This window comes from Octodon degus, unplaced genomic scaffold (genome assembly GCF_000260255.1).
Source record: "Octodon degus isolate 3935 unplaced genomic scaffold, OctDeg1.0 scaffold00243, whole genome shotgun sequence".
NCBI classification, from domain to species: Eukaryota; Metazoa; Chordata; class Mammalia; order Rodentia; family Octodontidae; genus Octodon; species Octodon degus.
This window is the reverse complement of record NW_004524819.1, coordinates 1,675,614-1,693,937: the sequence shown is the minus strand read 5'-3', so window position 1 is coordinate 1,693,937 and position 18,324 is coordinate 1,675,614. Positions and strand designations below refer to the sequence as shown.

General features: G+C 37.6%; 1 protein-coding gene and 1 pseudogene across 1 annotated transcript; both read right to left on the bottom strand.

Annotated features, from left to right (window-relative positions):
- Nucleotides 1–9,301: 9,301 nt before the first annotated feature.
- Nucleotides 9,302–12,972, bottom strand: LOC111811980 (histone H2A-Bbd type 1-like). Its single transcript, XM_023706149.1, has 2 exons — nucleotides 12,807–12,972; nucleotides 9,302–9,498 (listed from the first exon to the last, which is right to left on the bottom strand). The coding sequence occupies exons 1-2, from the start codon at nucleotides 12,970–12,972 to the stop codon at nucleotides 9,302–9,304; spliced, it is 363 nt and encodes a 120-aa protein (XP_023561917.1).
- Nucleotides 12,973–13,709: 737 nt separating this feature from the next.
- Nucleotides 13,710–14,063, bottom strand: LOC111813933 (annotated as a pseudogene).
- Between the last annotated feature and the right edge of the window lie 4,261 nt (nucleotides 14,064–18,324).

The following is an 18,324-nucleotide window of genomic DNA, read 5'->3' as shown; positions in this document are numbered from 1 at the left end:
TTCTGGTAACTGAGGAATATAGAACCCCAAATAGTATCAACCCAATTAAAACTACACCCAGGGCTGTGGAGATAGCTCAGTGGAATAAGCCCTTTCCTGGCAAGTGCAAGGGACTAAGTTCAATCCCTGGTTCAGCAAAAAACCAAAAAACAAAAACAACACAATTCCAAGAACAACAACAGAAAGAACCCACCAAAAGGGCAAACTATTAAACATAGGATAAATGTAGGGAACCAAAAATAGGTAAATAACGTGACAAACCCAAATCAATACATATCAATTATAACCACCAATGTAAATGGATTGAATTCACCAATTAAATCAAATAGATTGCCAGAGTTCACTAAGAAACAAAATTCAACCTTATGCTGTATACAAGAAAAACATTTAACCCATAAAGAAATTCATAGATTGAAAGTCAAAGGATGGAAAACATTACTATATGCTCCAGGACCTAAACAAAAAGAACAGATTGCTATGCTGTTGGCAGACAATCTTAACTTCAAACCAAGAATAATCAAATGAATAACTAATGTCATTATATACTGATTAGGGGAAAAGTTCAAGAGGAGGAGATAACAGTCATAAATATATATGCACCAAATATGGGAGCACCCAAATATATAAGACAAATTTTAAGGGACATGAAAAATCTAATTACCAATATCACAATCTTAACAGAGTAACTTAATACCCCTTATCTCAAAAAAAAATAGCTTATGCAGGCAAAAAATTAGCAAAAGGGTAGCAGAACTGAACCAGACCTTTGAACAAATGCATTTAGTGGTCATATACAGAGTTTTGCACCAAAACACACATGGATACACATTCTTTTCAGCTGCACATGGGTTGTTTTCTAAAAATAGACCACATATGAGTCCATAGGTCATGTTCAAGTACATATAAGAAAACAGAAATTATCCCATGGATATTATCTGACCACACTGCAATGAAACTGGAAATGACAAAAGAAACCACAAAACTCCATAAATACATAGAAATTAAATACCACCCTCCTCAGCAACCAATGGGTTAGAGAAGAAAATAATCAATATGTACAATTCAAGGAAAATTCAAGCACTACTCACCAGAATTTGTGGGACGCAATGAAAGAAGTTCTTAGAGAAATTTATTCTAGAAAATTGACATATTAGGAAAACAGAGCAAGAACAAATAAACACCCTAATATTGCACTTCAAGCTTCTAGAAAAAGAAGAGCAAACCAAGGCCAACACCAACAGATGGGAAGAAAAAAATTCGGGTAGAAATTAATGCAATCAAGACAAAGAAAAGGATACAAAGAATTAATGAATCAAAAACTTGCGTTTTGAGCCTGGGGAGATAGCTCAGTAGAATAAGCACTTGCCTGGCAAGTGCAGGGTCCTGGATTCAACCCCCAGTACAGAAAAAAAAAAGAAAGAAAGAAAGAAAGAAAGAAAGAAAGAAAGAAAGAAAGAAAGAAAGAAAGAAAGAAAGAAAGAAAGAAAGGAAGGAAGGAAGGAAGAGAAAAAAGGAAGGAAGAAAAAGAAAGAAAGAAAGAAAAGTGAGGTTTTAGAAGAATATTAAATAAAATTGGTAAACCCCTAGTTAACCTCATCAAAAACAGGAAATAAAACAACTCAAATCCAAACAGTAAGGAATGAAAACAGAGAAATCAATCCAGATCCTGTGGAAATTCAGAAGATCATCAGTAGCTACTTTGAAAATCTTTACTATCATAGAATCGAAGATACAGAAAAAATGGACAAGTTCCTAGATAGGTACAAATTACCAAAACTGAATCAAAGAGATATAAACATTCTGAAATACCTAATATCAGCCAATTAAATTGAAAATGCAATAAAAACTTAATGAAAAAGAAAAGTCCAGGTCCTGATGGATTCACAGCTGAATTCTACAAGAAATTTAGACAAGATTTAATCAAATACTCCTCAAACACTTTAATGAAATTGAAGAGGATGCAATACTTTCAAAATCATTCCTGGAGGCAATTACTATACTGAAACTAAAAACAGAGAAAGATTCGACCCAAAAAGAGAACCGCAGGACAATCTCCCTCATGAACATAGTTGCAAAAATTCTTTATAAAATCCTATCAAAAAGAATACAGCAAATTATCAACAGGATTATGCACTATGACCAGATTGGATTCATCTCAGGAAAGCAAGAATGGTTCTACCTATGCAAATGTGTAAACATAATGCACTATCAAGAGCAAAAAAAACCAAAACTCACATGATCATCTCAAATGATGCAGAAAAGACCTTTGACAAAGTCCAAAAATCAATCCTAATCATAGCCTTATAGAAAATTTGAATATATACTCTCTACCTTAATCTGATAAAAGCCATCTATTTCAATCCAACAGCAAAAATAATTCTAAATGGGGAAAAACAGACACCTTTACTCTCAAATCAGGTATAAGACAAGAATGTACTCTATCCCCACTCCTATTTAATATAATTCTGGAAAGATCAGCTACAGCTATTAGACAAGAGAGAGAAATAAAAGGAATAATAGGTAAAGAAGACTGCTTAGCAAAAGTGCAGCACCTGGGATTCCATCCCAGGCATGTCATGTTAGCCCAGCCCCAGAGGAACACTGAGATGCAGATTGAGACTGGGCATGGTGGCACACGCCTGTAATCCCAGTGCTTGATAGGCTGAACACAGGAGAATTTCTATGGCTCCAATCTCCATAGTGAGTCCCTATACACCCTGTACTTAATACATACATACATATATACATACATACATACATACATACATACATAGGTAAAGAATAAGTTAAAATATCATTATTTGAAGGTGGCATGATACCATAGTTGGAAGATCCCAAAGACTCCACCAAGAAGCTCCTAGATCTAGTAGACAAATTCAGTAGCATAGCAGGTTACAAAGTCAATATCCAAAACTTGAAAGCATTTATCTACATAGATAACAACCACATTGAGAAAGAAATTAGAGAAGCAATATCCTTCACAATTGTACACAAAAATTAAATACTTAGGAATTAATCTAGCTAAGGATGGAAAAAATCTATATAATGAAAAGTACAGTGCTCTGAAAAAAGAGATTGAAGAGGATTTCAGAAAATGGAAAGGTATTTCTTGCTCCTGGATAGGAAGAACCAACATTGTGAAAATAGCCATACTCCCAAAATTGCTGTACAGATTTAGTGCAATCCCTATCAAAATACCACTAACATACCTCACAGACCTAGAGTAAATTTTTCTAAAATTTATTTGGAACAAGAACAGATCTAGAATAGCAAAGGCAATATTGGGCAAAAAATGCAAGGTGGGAGGCATTATAATCGCTGATTTGAAATTATACTATAAAGCTACTGTGACAAAATCAGCATGGTATTGGCAAAAAAACCCCTGAGGATCCATGGAACAGAATACAGGATGAAGATACAACTACAAACACACTCAATAATCTTACCTTTGACAAAGGAGCCAAACATGTTCACTGGAAAAAAAAATAGACTCTAACAAACAGTGCTGTCAAAACTGGCTCTCCACATGCCAAAAACTTAAAGTAGACCTGAGTCTATCACCATGCACTAAACGAAAGTCAAATGGATTAGAGATTTAAACATTAAAAGAGGAACAATAAATCTCCTGGAAGAGATGGTAGGTGGAATTCTTGAAGACATAGGGGTATGCAAGCAGTTCATGAACAAAATCAAACTGCATGGAAAATACTTCAAAGAATGAGAAACTGCAACCTCCTCTTATTGAGAAGTTTCTGCACATCAAAGAAATCACCAATAGAGTGAATAACAACCCACAAATTTGTAAAAACTCAACCAATAACCACTCAAAGGTCTTCTATCTAGACTACATAAAGAACTATATAAAAATTAGGGCCTCCAAATTTAAAGACCTATTTCAAAAATGGGCATCTGAGATGAATATACACTTCTCAGAGAAGAGACACAAGGGGCAAATAAATACATGAAAAAATGCTCCACATCACGAGCCATTTGAAAAATGCAAATTAAAACAACATTATGTTACCATCTGTTATATGTTGTATCTAGTTATCCCCCCAAAGCCTCATGTAAGTCATGGGGCAGATGCAGCTCAAGGAGCAGTGAGTGGCTTGAGGGGCAGTGCCAGTAGAACAGGGCAGAACTTGAGGGGCAGGGCTAGAGAGGCATGAACCATTAAACTGACAGCCTTCACTGTCCCCCAGGCCAGTGTACTCCCTCAGAGATGTGGAGAGGGTTAACCTGGACACAGCAGCACCCAGCCTCTCCTCCAGATTCTATAGAGTGGGGGAAGTGTCTTGAAACCTCCAGTAACTATAAGCTAAACAAATCTTTCCTTCCCTCTTCCTGAGTGTTGGGTATTTGTCTCAGAAATGAGAGAATAGTAACTAAGACACCTTCTCACCCCAGAAAGAATGTCTATCATAAAGAAATCAACTAATAATAAATGCTGAAGAGGCTGCAGGGCAAAAGGGCCCCTTCTCCACTCCTGTTGGGAATGTACATTGGTCCAACCACTATGGAAATCAGTGTAGAGACTCCTCAAAAAACTAGGACTGGAAATGCCATTCAATTCATCTATTCACCTTCCGCAAATTCTCCCAGAAGAAATGAAAACAACGTACCACAATGATATATGTGCACCCACTTTTATAATAGCTCAATTTGTGATAGCCAAATCTGGGAAACAACTAAAATGTCCATCATCTGAGGACTGCATGAAAAAGATGTTGTATTTTTATACAATGGAATATCACTCAGGTATAAAAAAAGACAAACTAGAAGCCTTCATAGGTAAGTGGATGCAACTAGACACTAATAAGTAAAATAAACGAGACTCACATGTGTAAATATTGTATTGTCTCCCTAGTGTAAGAACCTGGAAGAAGAAATAAAACCTGAAAAATATAACAGATACAATAAAACAGAAATTGTGAAGACAATAATATGCAACGTATTAATTATTATAACTGTCTTACTAACCTGTTTTGAAACTCTCATTGCTATTTGTTCCTCGATAAAATTAATAAAAAAAAACCAATAAAACAGAAAGACATGAAACTTAAGGTTTAAACAATGAAGAGGAGAGAAAAGAAAAAAGTTAAGTAAAAAGGTAGGGGAAACACCAGCTAGTATATATACACAGGATGGCTGAGGTGATTGTACTGAAAATTTCCATCAGTCTTTTCAAATTAGCAGTTAATGTGCAGAATTTTCATCTTTACTAGCTGTATATGCTGATATCTGTGATCTAAGCAACTACATTGAGGATATCAGTATGCAAGACAAAAACCATGCTTGAATACCTGATATCTTGGTCTTCTAAGTGTCCACCATTCCTTTTTTTTTTTCTTTTTTTCTAATGTCGTATGAATTAGTATTATACCCTCTTTAAAACAAACTTTTAAAAATTGTAGAAAAAAGAAACAAAAACAAAAATGTAAGTTTTCTTGAAGAAAGGGGTAATACCCAACCATATGTGAAATCTCGCATAACTATATCTGTTAATCTGTGCAAGAGAGTTAAGGATAAAATAGATAATATATCAATCATTTTTAATCAGCTATTCTTGGTTGGAAAATCTGTAACATATGTACTGCTGTATGCTGCCTTGTTTCTTTTATTCTTTTTCTTTTCTTTTCTTTCTTTTTTTTGTAGTTTTTAGGGACAGGTATACAGGGTATTCAGAGTCTCACTACTAGATTGGATTCATAGTGATCTGCTTGTTTACAGCCTCCCAAAAGCTGAGATTACAGGCACACACTTCCATGCCCAGTCTCAATTGCCACCTCAGCGAGCCCCAGGGGCGGCACCGTCACAGCAGGCCTGGGGATCAAATCCCTGGCTCCTGCACCTGCTTTTCTTTGTTTCTGATTTTTTTTAATGAATTTAGTACATGGTCTCACTACACAAATCAGACTCATAGTCATCCCTTGTTTTCAGCCTCCCAAGCTCTGGAATTACAGGCCCGCGCCACAATGCCCAGTCTCATTTGTCATCTCAGTGCACCCCAGGGGTTCGGGGGCCAGCAGAGCTCACCAGGAATTGAACCCTAGTCCCTGCATCTGCCTAAGCAGGTGCTTTAGTCCACTGAGCTTTCTGGCTAGTCTTTTTTTTTTTCTGATTTTTTTGTTCTTGGTTGGCTTTTACTTTCAAAATAAAATTAAATAAAAAAATCTCAACAGAGTAAAAAAACACCAACAAACTGGGCAAAAATTATAACCAACTGTCCCTCTGACAAAGACCTTCTATCTAGAACATGTAAAGAATTTTTTAAAAATCAGGCTTCACAAAATTCAAGTACCCAATCCAAAAATGGGTATCTGAGATGTATATACACATCTCAGATGAAGAAATACAAATGGAACGTAATTATATGAAAAAATGTTTAACATCATTTGTCATTCAAGAAATGCAAATTAAAACAACACTGAGATCCCATCTCATCCTCGAGAGAATGGCTAACATCAACAAGTTAACCAATAGCAGATGCCGGAATGGCTGTGGGGAAAAGGTACTTTTCTCCAATGTTGTTGGGAGTGCAGACTGGTACTACCACTATGAAAATCAGTGTGGAGATTCCTTAAAAATCTAGGATTGGAGGTTCATTCAAGCCAGCTATTTCCCTTCTGTGTATTTTTCCAGTAAAAGTGAAAATTTTACAGCTATATGTGTACACCCACGTTTGTAGCAGCACAATTTGTCATAGCTGAATTATAGAAGCAACCCAAATGCCCATCAACTGAAGAATGGATAAAGAAGGTACAGTATTTTTACACAATGGAATATTATTCAACTATAAAAAATGAATTTGAGACTTTTATCAGTAAATGGATGCAAGTAGAGACCATACTCTTTAAGTGAATTAGATCAGACTTGCATATGCAAACATCATATTGCTTCCTTAGTGTGATAATCTGAGACAGAAAAAAATCTGAAGAGTACGGTAAATATGGGGAAAAGGGAATTAACCTGTTCTAAATGAAGGGTAATTTTCTGGAGTTGAAGAAATGGACAGGAGAATGAGTGGGGGAAGGAGATATATCTGTGTATGTAAGCATGATCGTTTGGACAACTGTAATGTGGATTTTTTCTGGTTTATGGAAAGAAACACTTAATGCTTAATTTGTTTTTTCTCCTTTTTTCAATACTTTGTCCATTTTTTCTTTTTAATTTCTTATATATTTCTTTGTTCTTCCAATTTACGTGCACATATCTGCTAATATGAACAACTAATTTTAAGACAACAGTATGGATTACAACAAATACTGTGAACTTTATATTGTTTTAAGTGAAATTCTGTATCACTTGTAATTTTTGTTTTAATATTGGTTGTATTCTGTTTAAAAATAAAATTAATAGAATTTCATACACACTGGGAATAGAACAGCTTTCCAATACTGACACTAGGAGATTTTACAGTTTCCTATTTGCATTTGACCCATGATTAATTGTAGAGGTGAAGTTACATAAAATCTGTATGTTTATACATGTGTCTCTGGAATTCTAAAATCTTTTCACTTTTTATTCTACATATAAAGTTGTGCTGCCTCTGAAGAGTATTGGTGGATGATAAGGTTATTGAAATTAATGGAATTCTCTTGACATTAGAATGCACTGAAACCTGCAAAGTGGGGTCCTCTCCTAATGCCTCCCTACATTGTATAACACTTTTCCTTTTCTCCTCAAGAGGTGATACATTGTGTTGGTCACAGACAGTGGCCCAGAACTTAGCAATTTCTTGGGTACCAGGCCCCGCTGCACTATAGGTCAGCATGTGTGATACATGAGGTATAGGAGAGGACAGACACAACTTGTTATTAAAGGCTGCTCTGTATTACAAAATGGATGAATCAGCAGATTAATAGGTACTAAATGGAAAATTAACTCCTCTAATGGGGTTCTTTATGGGAAAGAGCTGATTGCTGCAACACTTGATATGAATCCTGTTTCTTCTTTAAAACTGTTTGAGAATATGTTTATAAAGATGTGTATGTTGAGTATGTTGGCACATGCCTATAATTCCAGCTTTGGAGACTGAGGTTGGATAATTGCCACAAGTTTGAGGCCAGGTTTGAGGCCAGATTGGACTTCACAGTGAGCTTAAAGCTATGTTGAATGATATCACAAGACCCTGTCTTCTAAAAAAAATTGAGTTCAACATTTGGGAATGAATTAGACATTCCTATTAATTCTTTTGAGTTATACATGCAGAAACTGATAGTTTATCAGTAGTTTTTCTAATATCTGGTCAATACATGATGGTACCCAACTATGAAATTGATGATTGTCTTTTCAAGAAATAGTTATAAATACACCCATTTTTCCATAATAGCCACTGATTACTGTTTGTGTTGCCTGTCATAAGTCAACTCATTCATTTCAGACATGATTAAAATTTAGCAGTGCACACAACAGGGGACAAGAAATTATTCTAACTTTGCAAGGAAATACTCCAGAGGTAACTCATCTTTTGAGGTAGAATATAGATCAATAACAGAAAAAATCAACAAGAGCTTAACTCCTGTTTTTGTATGTTTTTTCCTCTTTACCAGTCATTTGTCAGTTTTTTGTTTTGTTTTTTGGTGGCCTCAACCCTCCCTGAAGATGGGGCTGGCACAGCATTTGGTGCCGGGGTTCAAACTACTATTTCCTGCTCCTGCCTAAACTTGCCTAAGTAGGTACTTCACACCATTGAGCTATCTCACTGGCCCACTTATCATTTTTAATGTAAAATCCTCCTAGTTTCCAGTTCTTGCCACCATTATCCCACCCTTGCTCCCAATCTCACATCCATTGCTCTCACCTTCTGATTTCAGACCTTCTCTAGCCTGAGAAAAACCCTTACCCATGTAGGTGATGGTCTTCAGACTGGCCCACATTCCCAGTACCAGGCTGGGTACCCAACATTCCTAGCAGCTCCCCACCCTAATTCATGGCACCCTAGGGCCTCCCTTCCTCAGAGTCCCTATGGGGGTCTTCTCAGCCCCTACCCAAGGCACCTCCCCACCAAGGCCATGGCCCACACCATACCCATTGAAATTAAACCCCTGAAATCATGGCCTCAAAGGCCCCATGCTAACAACAGCTTCCACCCCTCCAACCTTGAATGGGCAGCCCCTCCTGGATGCTCATGGACACCTTTAACTGAAAATGACATAAACTGAGAGAAGCAATGGCATCAGTTTTATCATTTTATTGACATGGCTGGTGACAATAGCAAGGCCTCCCCCATTGATGGGGATTTGGGGAGCTGGATGAGGATATAGGTGAGATGCCACTAAAACTGGAGGCTCAGGCCTCCTCACTTGTCCTTTATGTGGACCATCTCGTCAAGCAGAGACGTGGTGTCATCCAAAAGGGGATGGAGCTGCTGGATGCTCTCTATCACGGTCTCCAGGTGCTGGGGGGCGATGCGTTTCTTGTGCTTGTCCTGAGCCTCCTTGCCAGCCTGGTCCAGGATGTTAGCTGTCAGAAACTCTAGGACGCCAGCGAGGAAGACTGGTGTGGTGGAGGACAATCGTTGTGCATAGCCACCTTCTGTCAGGTATTGCTCCACTCAGCTCACTGGAAATTGGAGTTCTGCCTGGGAAGAGCAGGAAACTGCCTTCTTCTTGGGCTTTAAGATTTTCTACCACTTTTCTTCCCAGCCATGTTGTTTGACAAAAACTGCCCCAGCTTGTACTGTCCTGTGACAGGAGCTGCTGAAACTAGCAGTGCTTACAGCCACTCTGTATTTTTTATTGTTCAGGAGTTAACTTTGTGACACTCAGGGATTTGTGTTGTCATGGGTGGCCACTGAGCTCTGGGGAGGCCTCTGTCTATGCATGTCCATGACATGAACCTGGTTGCACCAGTGACTGGATACAACTAATAAACTTTAAAGCTCTAGAAAAACTTCAGTTTCAATGAGAGCATTGCCTGGTGTTTAACACCCCATTCAGGTGGTCTGGTCACAGCCTTGCATTGATTCTGAATTCCTTATGTTCCTTTGTAAGCCACTGGTCACAGAAATAAATGCAGAATCATTTTCCATTAGAGGTTCATTCATCACACTGACTGTGGTATAGCAAAAATAAGTTTGATTCTATTTAAGAAGTTACTTAAGTATTCATGATAATTATTTATATATCTGCTCTTTGGATTTCTCTCTTCAACTGCTTGCAAAATTTGTCAATTCTCACATAAGATTAAACAGATTCTTTCAAAACTGTATCTGTTTGCTATATGTGTAAATATCATGATCTTACTGTTTGAACTATACACCCATTTTACACACAATGTTTATACTGCCAGTGAATTCTTCTGTATATCTTCATAACAAATTTATTTGTTATGATCAGTTAAATCACAAGAGTATCTTTTCCTGACTCTTCAAGATATATTCAAAGCATTGTAGGACTTTATAGATTCTGGTGTTTCTGAATACTATTTCAGTATTTAATTTTATAATTCAATTTTCCAAACTACTTGTTTTATATTTATTTTGTATTTATTCCCTTGCTGCTGATCAGCTAATCTCATTGTTGACAAAAGGGTTAGAAGTCTGTTTTCAGGATCTGACCATCTACAGATTTCTATAAATAATTGAAATCTAATTCTGTTGGATGAAAGATGAGAAAAATCTTATTTGCCAGTGTTGTCATTTTCTAATGGTCTTTTATTCATAAAACACGTTAAGAATTTCAATCACACTGGGAAGACAGCAGTTTTCCTATATACAGAATGGGAAATTTTACTGTTTCCTTTTTCAGCTGATCCATGACTGAATTGTAGAAGTGAAACTATAAGGTCTCTTTTTCTGTACATGTCTCAGAATTCAGAAATACTGTAACTTTTTACTCTGCATGTGATGTTTTCTTAGCTCTGGAAGATATTGATAGATTATAAGACTACAAAAATTAATGAATATCTGTTCTAATTTGCATTGTAGTGACATTTGCCTAGTGCAGCCATTATTTGCTTTCCTCCTCTGTTTGGCAGTCCGATGCTTCTGCCCATGAGGTGTGATAACATTATTGTGACAGTGTTCCCAGAACTCAGCAATTTTCTGGGTACCAAACTACACTGCACTGGTGGGTAAGCATGTCTGAGCACATGGTTAGTAGAGGGGGCAGATATAATCTGTTAGTAAAGGCTATGTTGTTTTACAAGTTAGGTGAAGTTATAGATTTACAGATAGATGTGGATTTATACTTGGGAAAACTCCTAGATAAAGGGACTCTTGTGCATCAGTTACCTTTAAGAAAAACCTGAGCTAAAAGTTGTGCAAACAGTGTTGAGCTAGAATCTAAAACCCAATTTCTCTGCCTCTGTCGTGGAAGTTCAGCAGGCATCCTCTAAATAGCATTGTGCAAATGGACAACAGGCAATAGAAAGTAGCTCTGTAGTACCCATTCCACTGTGAAATTCTCAAATAGGGACCCACAGGGGCATGGGTAAGATTGTTGCAAACTTTGATATGAATCTTATTTTTTATTTAAAGCTTTATTTAAAACTTTTTATTTAAAACATGTTTTTTATAAAAGTATGTTAATAGAAATTGCAAGTAATTTGCATTCGTCATTTGGGACAGAATTCACATATTCTTGTTAATACTCTTAAAGGATGTATTTAAGCACTGATAGTTCTTTTCTTTCAAATATCTGATCAATAAATCATGGTATCTAAATATGGAACTGATGATTGTCTTTCAAGTATAATGCTATTATAAATATATCTATCCATTAATAATTAACAAAGTAATAGCGCTGGCCAAATAGCTGAGTAGACTAAAGCACCTGTAAGTGGGTGCAGGGACTGGAGGTTCTACCTCCAGGCCTGCCATGCTGGCACTGTCCCCAATGCACAGTGAGATGACAATTGAGATGGGGCTGGTGGTACCCACCTGTAATCGCAGCTCTTGGGAGGCGTAAACAGGCAGATCACTACAAGTCTGATCTAGTAGTGAGGCCCTGAACACCCTGTAGTCCTTTCCCTAAAATATAATTTAAAAAAAGAAAAAGAAAAAGAAAAACAAAGTAGCGCTTCAATTACCTACTCATTCATTTTAGATATGACTGCAGTTTAGAAGTGTCTACAGCAGAGGACAAAAATTTATATTCACTATGCAAGCAAATATTCCATAGGTAACTCATCTTTTAGAATAAAGTAATGTATAGACACATAACAAAAGAAATCAACAATTGAATAATTCCTATTTTTTTAGTTTTCTTTCTTATTTTATCACTGGTCAGTTTTAATGTAAATCCTCTTGTCCCTTTCATTTTTTGTCAACAGCGTCCCACCCTTACTCAAGCATTCATTGCCATTACCATCTGACTTCAGTCATTCCCAACCATTACTAATGCATTTTTTACTTAAAAGTGATAGTCTATAGCTTCTCAACATGATGATAATCAAGCTTTAGCAAAGAGGCCCCCAGCCAATTTGTTGGCCTCTCAGGGCCTTTTTCACTTAGAGTCCATAAGCATGTCTTCTGTGCCCTGTATCCTAAAGCCATTTCCCACCAATTCTCATTGAAACCACTCTTTTATAGTTACTGGTTCAAATCTTATGCCTCCTCCACACTCCATGCCATCAACCCTCTGTATGCCAGAGCTCCTGAATGCCCCTCAGAAACCTGCAAATCATAGTGCTTCTCTAAGGCATTACTAATTGGTGATCAACTTGCCACACTCAGCTGAACTGAACTAGCATGGTTCTGGGTGTAGAAGGTCTACCTGGGGATGGTTGCTAGCAGCATCAGAGACAGAACTGGAATAGAGCTGGGAGAGGCTGTTAGGGAAGCTGTTTAAAGAGTCTGTTGCAGCTGTTGGAGCTATTGGAAGATGCTGGTTCTCCTGTGGTATTCTGCAGGAATTTGTCATGCTGGCTTTCCTGATGAACTTCACTCTTCTTATCAGAGGGGGTGTTCAGAACCTTGTCATCACTGAGCATGGCTATGGTTCCTTTTGGGGGAGCTGTGGTCCTCATCTTGAGCATCACTTCCTGGCTTCAGAGGGGTAGATGGTGCACAGCTCAGCCTCCTGGAGAACCTTGTCGCATTGGCTTTCTTGATGGGAACTCAGCTTTATTCATTTCTGGAGGAGCTTGGGACCTTACTTTTGCTGAGGATGGCTGTGGTACTTATGCATGAAACTCTTGTTCTGACCTTGAACATTGCTTCCTAGCTCCAGTCCATATCTCTTAGTACAGTTCTTTCATCCTGCTGACATAGACTTTTTAGCTTTTACCAGTGACCTTTGAGCCTTTTCATTTAAGATCCATGAAGCGGGCCAGCATAAGACATTGTCATGGGCTGTTGGCCTCTAGTTGGTCTTAGGGGAGGTTTTGTTATGAGCTCTTGGTCTTCAGCTGGACTCATGCAGCACATTATACTGGGATCCAGGCACTCAACTGGATTCTTTGGTCTTTAGTGTGTGAACAGATGTCCTACACTCTTTGTATAAGATTCTTTGGTTGACTCATTATAAACTAGTCTTTTATAAAATTTGTCTTGTATTTTATTGTACTCTTTGCATAATTTCCAAACCATGACAGCCTTAGAAAAAGTAAAATATCTTTACTATAGATGTAAAGTATTTGTTAGTGAAAAGAGAAGTGTGGCCTCCTCTTCCCTGAAACATTATGACTGTGGCTACACCTCTGAGGTTTTCTACCATTCTCTTTAATCCAGTTTTTAGCCATTGTTCCTGAGTCCAGGCATATCATTAAAAAAAAACAGAAGGATATGTCCTGGACAATATGAGGATGCTCATGGTTGCTGTCCACTTCTCTATATCCTGTGGGTTGGTGAGTTTCCCAGGGTTGTTGTTGGCCCCAGAGCCTACCAATTATATGATATAGTCTGTAATAGAGTCAAGTGTGGCAAGGAGGAAATCTGTTATTGTGGAACCTAAACATGGTATGTACAGTTCTTCTTCTCGAATATGATACATGTAATTCATGTATAACTGTGATAACTTTATCTCAGGTCTGGAAGCATGATTTTCTTGATTGTGGTCTTTATGTGAACATTCTTGTTCTTTTTTTCTTAAGACATGCTGATGACCCCACTTGCTCATTGTACTGCAAGTCCTACATTTCATGGGTCGGAGGTACGTTTGTGATATCCTTGATAGTAAGATGTTATTTGTGCTCACTGGGCTTCGATTTGACCTCAACTCACAGATCATCAGACCCTGGTTTTGAGGCAACTCTAACATTGCATTTGACTTTATCTTGTAGAAACGTGTTACAGTGTGAGTGTTGGAGAGCTTCCTGCTACCCTGCGCCGGCGGGATCTATTGGTCCCAGTCCAGGTGCAGAGTGGGTGAGACCCTCCTCCACCCCCTTGGAATTACCTCCACCACTACACAGCACCTCCCCCACCCAGCAGGCCAAGTAGTAATTTCTGCCTCATTCAGGAAACCCCTAGATGCAGTCCTAATCCAGGGCTGGTGAGTGCGTGGGAGAGCTGCTTCTCCCCACTACTCCAACTTGTCCACTCCAGACTCAGGTCAGGCCTGGCATACAGGCCTGGGGTGAAACCCTACAGCTGCAATTCCTGCAAAGAGTGTAGGGGACAGAACCATGAGGCTAGTCAAGAAGCAGAACATCTTGCCAGGGGGGCAAAACAGTTTCACCCCCAAGGGACACAGCATGAAGGAGCTGAGCACAGCAGCCAGACCCAAGCCAGGCACAGCTGGATAAATCCAAACTTTGTAGATCTACACCTGAACTTCAGTAGGTGCTAAGGATATAACTGCAAGAAAGATCTACAACAAATGTCAGAAGACAGTGCTACACAAAACGACAATGAGAAGGAGTAAAATGGAATCTCAGAACCCAAGCCCACACATAACAAGTGAAGAAGACACTAACACAGAACAAACTGGGAATCACACACCTGAAAGCAATGAATCAATGGCTTCTGAAATAAAGAAATACCAGTAGAAAGGTATAGAGGAACTCAGTTTGGAAATGAAAAAAGAAATCACTGCATTGATAACATCTTCAGTAAAGAATCAAACGCACAAACATATGGAGAAAACCCAATGCCCACCCAGAACAAGTGCAGAGGACACTAGCTCAGCTCAAATGTATGAATTAATAGCTTCGAAAATAAAGAAGAAACAGAAGAAAGCTATAGAGGAACTCAGAACAGAATTCTTTTTGGAAATAAAAAAAGAATTCTCAGAACTCATAGATCTGAAGTAAAGAATCAACTACAGAAACATAGTGTTTTTCCAATCTGAAAAAACCACTGCAGTAAAAGAATTTATAACTGCTTCTAATGAAGACATTGATAAAAAAAAATAGAGGAGATTAGAAAAATGACTAATTCCTTGAATGAGCAGTACAGGAAAGAAATAGATCGCATGAAGCAGAGTCAAAGAGATATAGAGGAAATTAAACTCTCAATCACAAGCTTGCAAAACCGTTTAAGTGAATGTGAAGACAGAGTTTCAGATCTTGAAGATGCTGGTGTAGCTAGTGAAAAGGTAAGAAAGGATCTCTTAAAAACAAAGAGGATGCAGGAAAGAATAAATCATCATCTGCAAGATGATGCAAAGATGAACAATGTGAGACTAATAGGCATCAGTGAGAAAGAAGGAGCCAAAACAAATGACATTAAAAAAATATGGGCAGAAATAAGAGCAGAAAACTTCCCAAATATGAGGAAACAATCTGACATTCAGGTAACCGAAGCATACAGAATGCCAAGTAACCTCAACCCAATGAAAAATACACTGAGATATATAATAGTCAAGATCCCAGAAATTCAGCACAAGAATACTATAGTGCAAGCCACTAGAGAAAAGAAGCAGATCAGGTTCAAAGGAAAACCCATCAGAATTATGGCCAACTTCACATCACAAACCATGAAGGCAAGAAGAGCATGGAGCAGAGTACTTCAAGTCCTCTATGAAAACAAATTACAGCCCAAACTATTATACCCTGCAAAACTCTCTTTCAAGTTTGATGAAGAAGTGAAATAGTTCCATGACAAAGAACAGTTAAAGAATTTCATGATGACAAAGACAACACTACACAGGCTCCTGAAAGATGTTCTAGAGAGGGACCAAAATGATCAGAACTCCAAGAATGAGATCAGAAGCAATCAACTAAATACGGCAAGCAATTAAACAAAGGAGAAAAAGGAGTAAATGACAACAGATAAATAACATGTCAATCATAAGTCAATACATCTCAATTATAACCATCAATACAAGTGGACTCAATTCACCAATTTAGAGACATAGACTGTCACAGTGGATTAGGAAACAAAATCCAACAATGTGCTGTATACAAGAAAAACATTTAACTCATAAAGACATTCAAAGGCTGAAAGTCAAAGGATGGAACACAATACTACATGTCCCAGTACCTCAGAGAAAAGCAGGGGTAGCAATCCTATTCTCAGACAGTCTCAACTTCAAACCAACAATGATCAAGTGAAATAAAGAAGGCCACTATATACTGGTTGGGGAAAAATGTGAGAGGAAGAGGTAACGCTTATAAATATGTATTTACCAAACACGGGAGCACCCAACTATATAAAGCAAATCTTAATGGACATGAAAATCTAATATCCAATACCACAATCTTTACAAAAGACCTTAACGACCCCTTATCCCCAAAAGATGCGTCAGCCAGACAAAAACTTAGCAAATAAATAACAGAACTGAACCAGAGCTTGAAACAAATGGACTTAGTGGATATATACAGAGTGTTCCACCCAAACACAGCTGAATACACATTTTTCTCAGCTGCACATGGGTCATTTTCTAAAATAGACCGCATTCTGTTCCATAGGTCATGCTTAAGTATATGTGAGAAAAGAGAAATTATCCCATGCATATTATCTGACCGCAGTGCAATGAACCTGGAAATAAATGACAAAAGAAAACCAGAAAAAAAACCTTAATTACATGGAAATTAAATGACACCCTACTCAGCAACCAATGGGCCACAGATAAAATTAAACAAGAAATTCAAAAATATCTACAATTCAATGAAAATTCAAGCACAACATGTTGTAATTTATGGGATATGATGAAAGGAGTTCTCAGAGGGAAATTCATAGCTTTGAACTCACACATTAGGAAAACAGAACGGGAACAAATAAATACCCTAATGCTGCACCGTCAACAATTAGAAAAGGAAGAGAAAACCAAACAGAGAGCCCAAAGACAGGAAGAAATCATAAAGATTAGAGCAAAAATTAATGCAATTGAGACAAAGAAAACAATTCAAAGAATTTAAAAAGCTAAAAGCTGGTCTTTGAAAGATTAAATAAAATCAATAAGCCCTTAGCTAACCTCATCATAAAGAGGAAAGAAAATGTTCAAATACAAGCAATAAGGAAAGAAAATTGTGTAGTTACCACAGACCCAGTGGAAGTTCAGTAGATTATCAATAGCTACTTTGAGAATCTTTACTCTTACAGAATAGAAGACACAGAAGAAATGGACAGATTCCTACAAAGATACAAATTACCAAATCTGAATCGACAAGATATAACCACTCTCAATAGCCAAATAACAGCCATTGAAATACAACATGTAATTAAAAAGCTACTGACAAAGAAAATTCCAGGTCCAGATGTATGCACAGCTGAATTATACAAGAAATTTACATAAGATGTACTCCCTATACTCCTCAAACTCTTCCATGAAATTGAAAGGGAAGCAGTCCTTCCAAAATCATTCCTGGAGGCAAGTATTATACTGATACCAAAACCAGGGAAAGATGCAACTGAGAACTACAGGCCAATTTTTGGACGCATGTGTGAACTTAAGAATTATATAACTCTTTATGCCTATTTTTTAAAAATATTCTAATTTTTAAATGTTTTTTCATCATATTCTATAGGTACTTAAAGTTCAACATATCAATACTCGATGAAAAATACCTGTTCCATGTTATGCCTAAGGTTTTTGATATTCAGACAGATAGTGAGATTAAGCTTAACAGCCTAGGTTGTATGGTAATAGCAATAAGCTTGCCTTCTGGATGGTTAACAACCTAAGTTTGCAGACTAAAACTCGAGAAAAAGGAGGGCTGCAAGGAAAGCCAACATTTTGGCCCTAGACTTCCAAGGCCAATTAAGACTCAGGACATATGAGAACTTGTACTATTATGTCATGTAACTCAGTAGTGTCCCAATTTTCTAATCAAGGAGATTATGGGGCCAAAGAGGAAAGTGATCGATGATGTAGAGTGTGCCTAAGGAGAGTCTCATTGAGAGAAAACATTCTCTCAGGCTTTCACAGAGAGCACATTGGCCAAGCAATGGCCGTGACTCATCCACATGGCTGACACTGACAAAGGTTCTACAAT

Excerpts from the sequence above, each read along its gene's own strand:
- LOC111811980 (XM_023706149.1), bottom strand. The coding sequence starts at position 12,972 with ATGAGGACCACAGCTCCCCCAAAAGGAACCATAGCCATGCTCAGTGAT. Across the intron at positions 9,499-12,806 it reads TTCCAATAGCTCCAACAGCT|TCTTCCTCGCTGGCGTCCTA; the intron begins GCAACAGACTCT and ends CCACCACACCAG.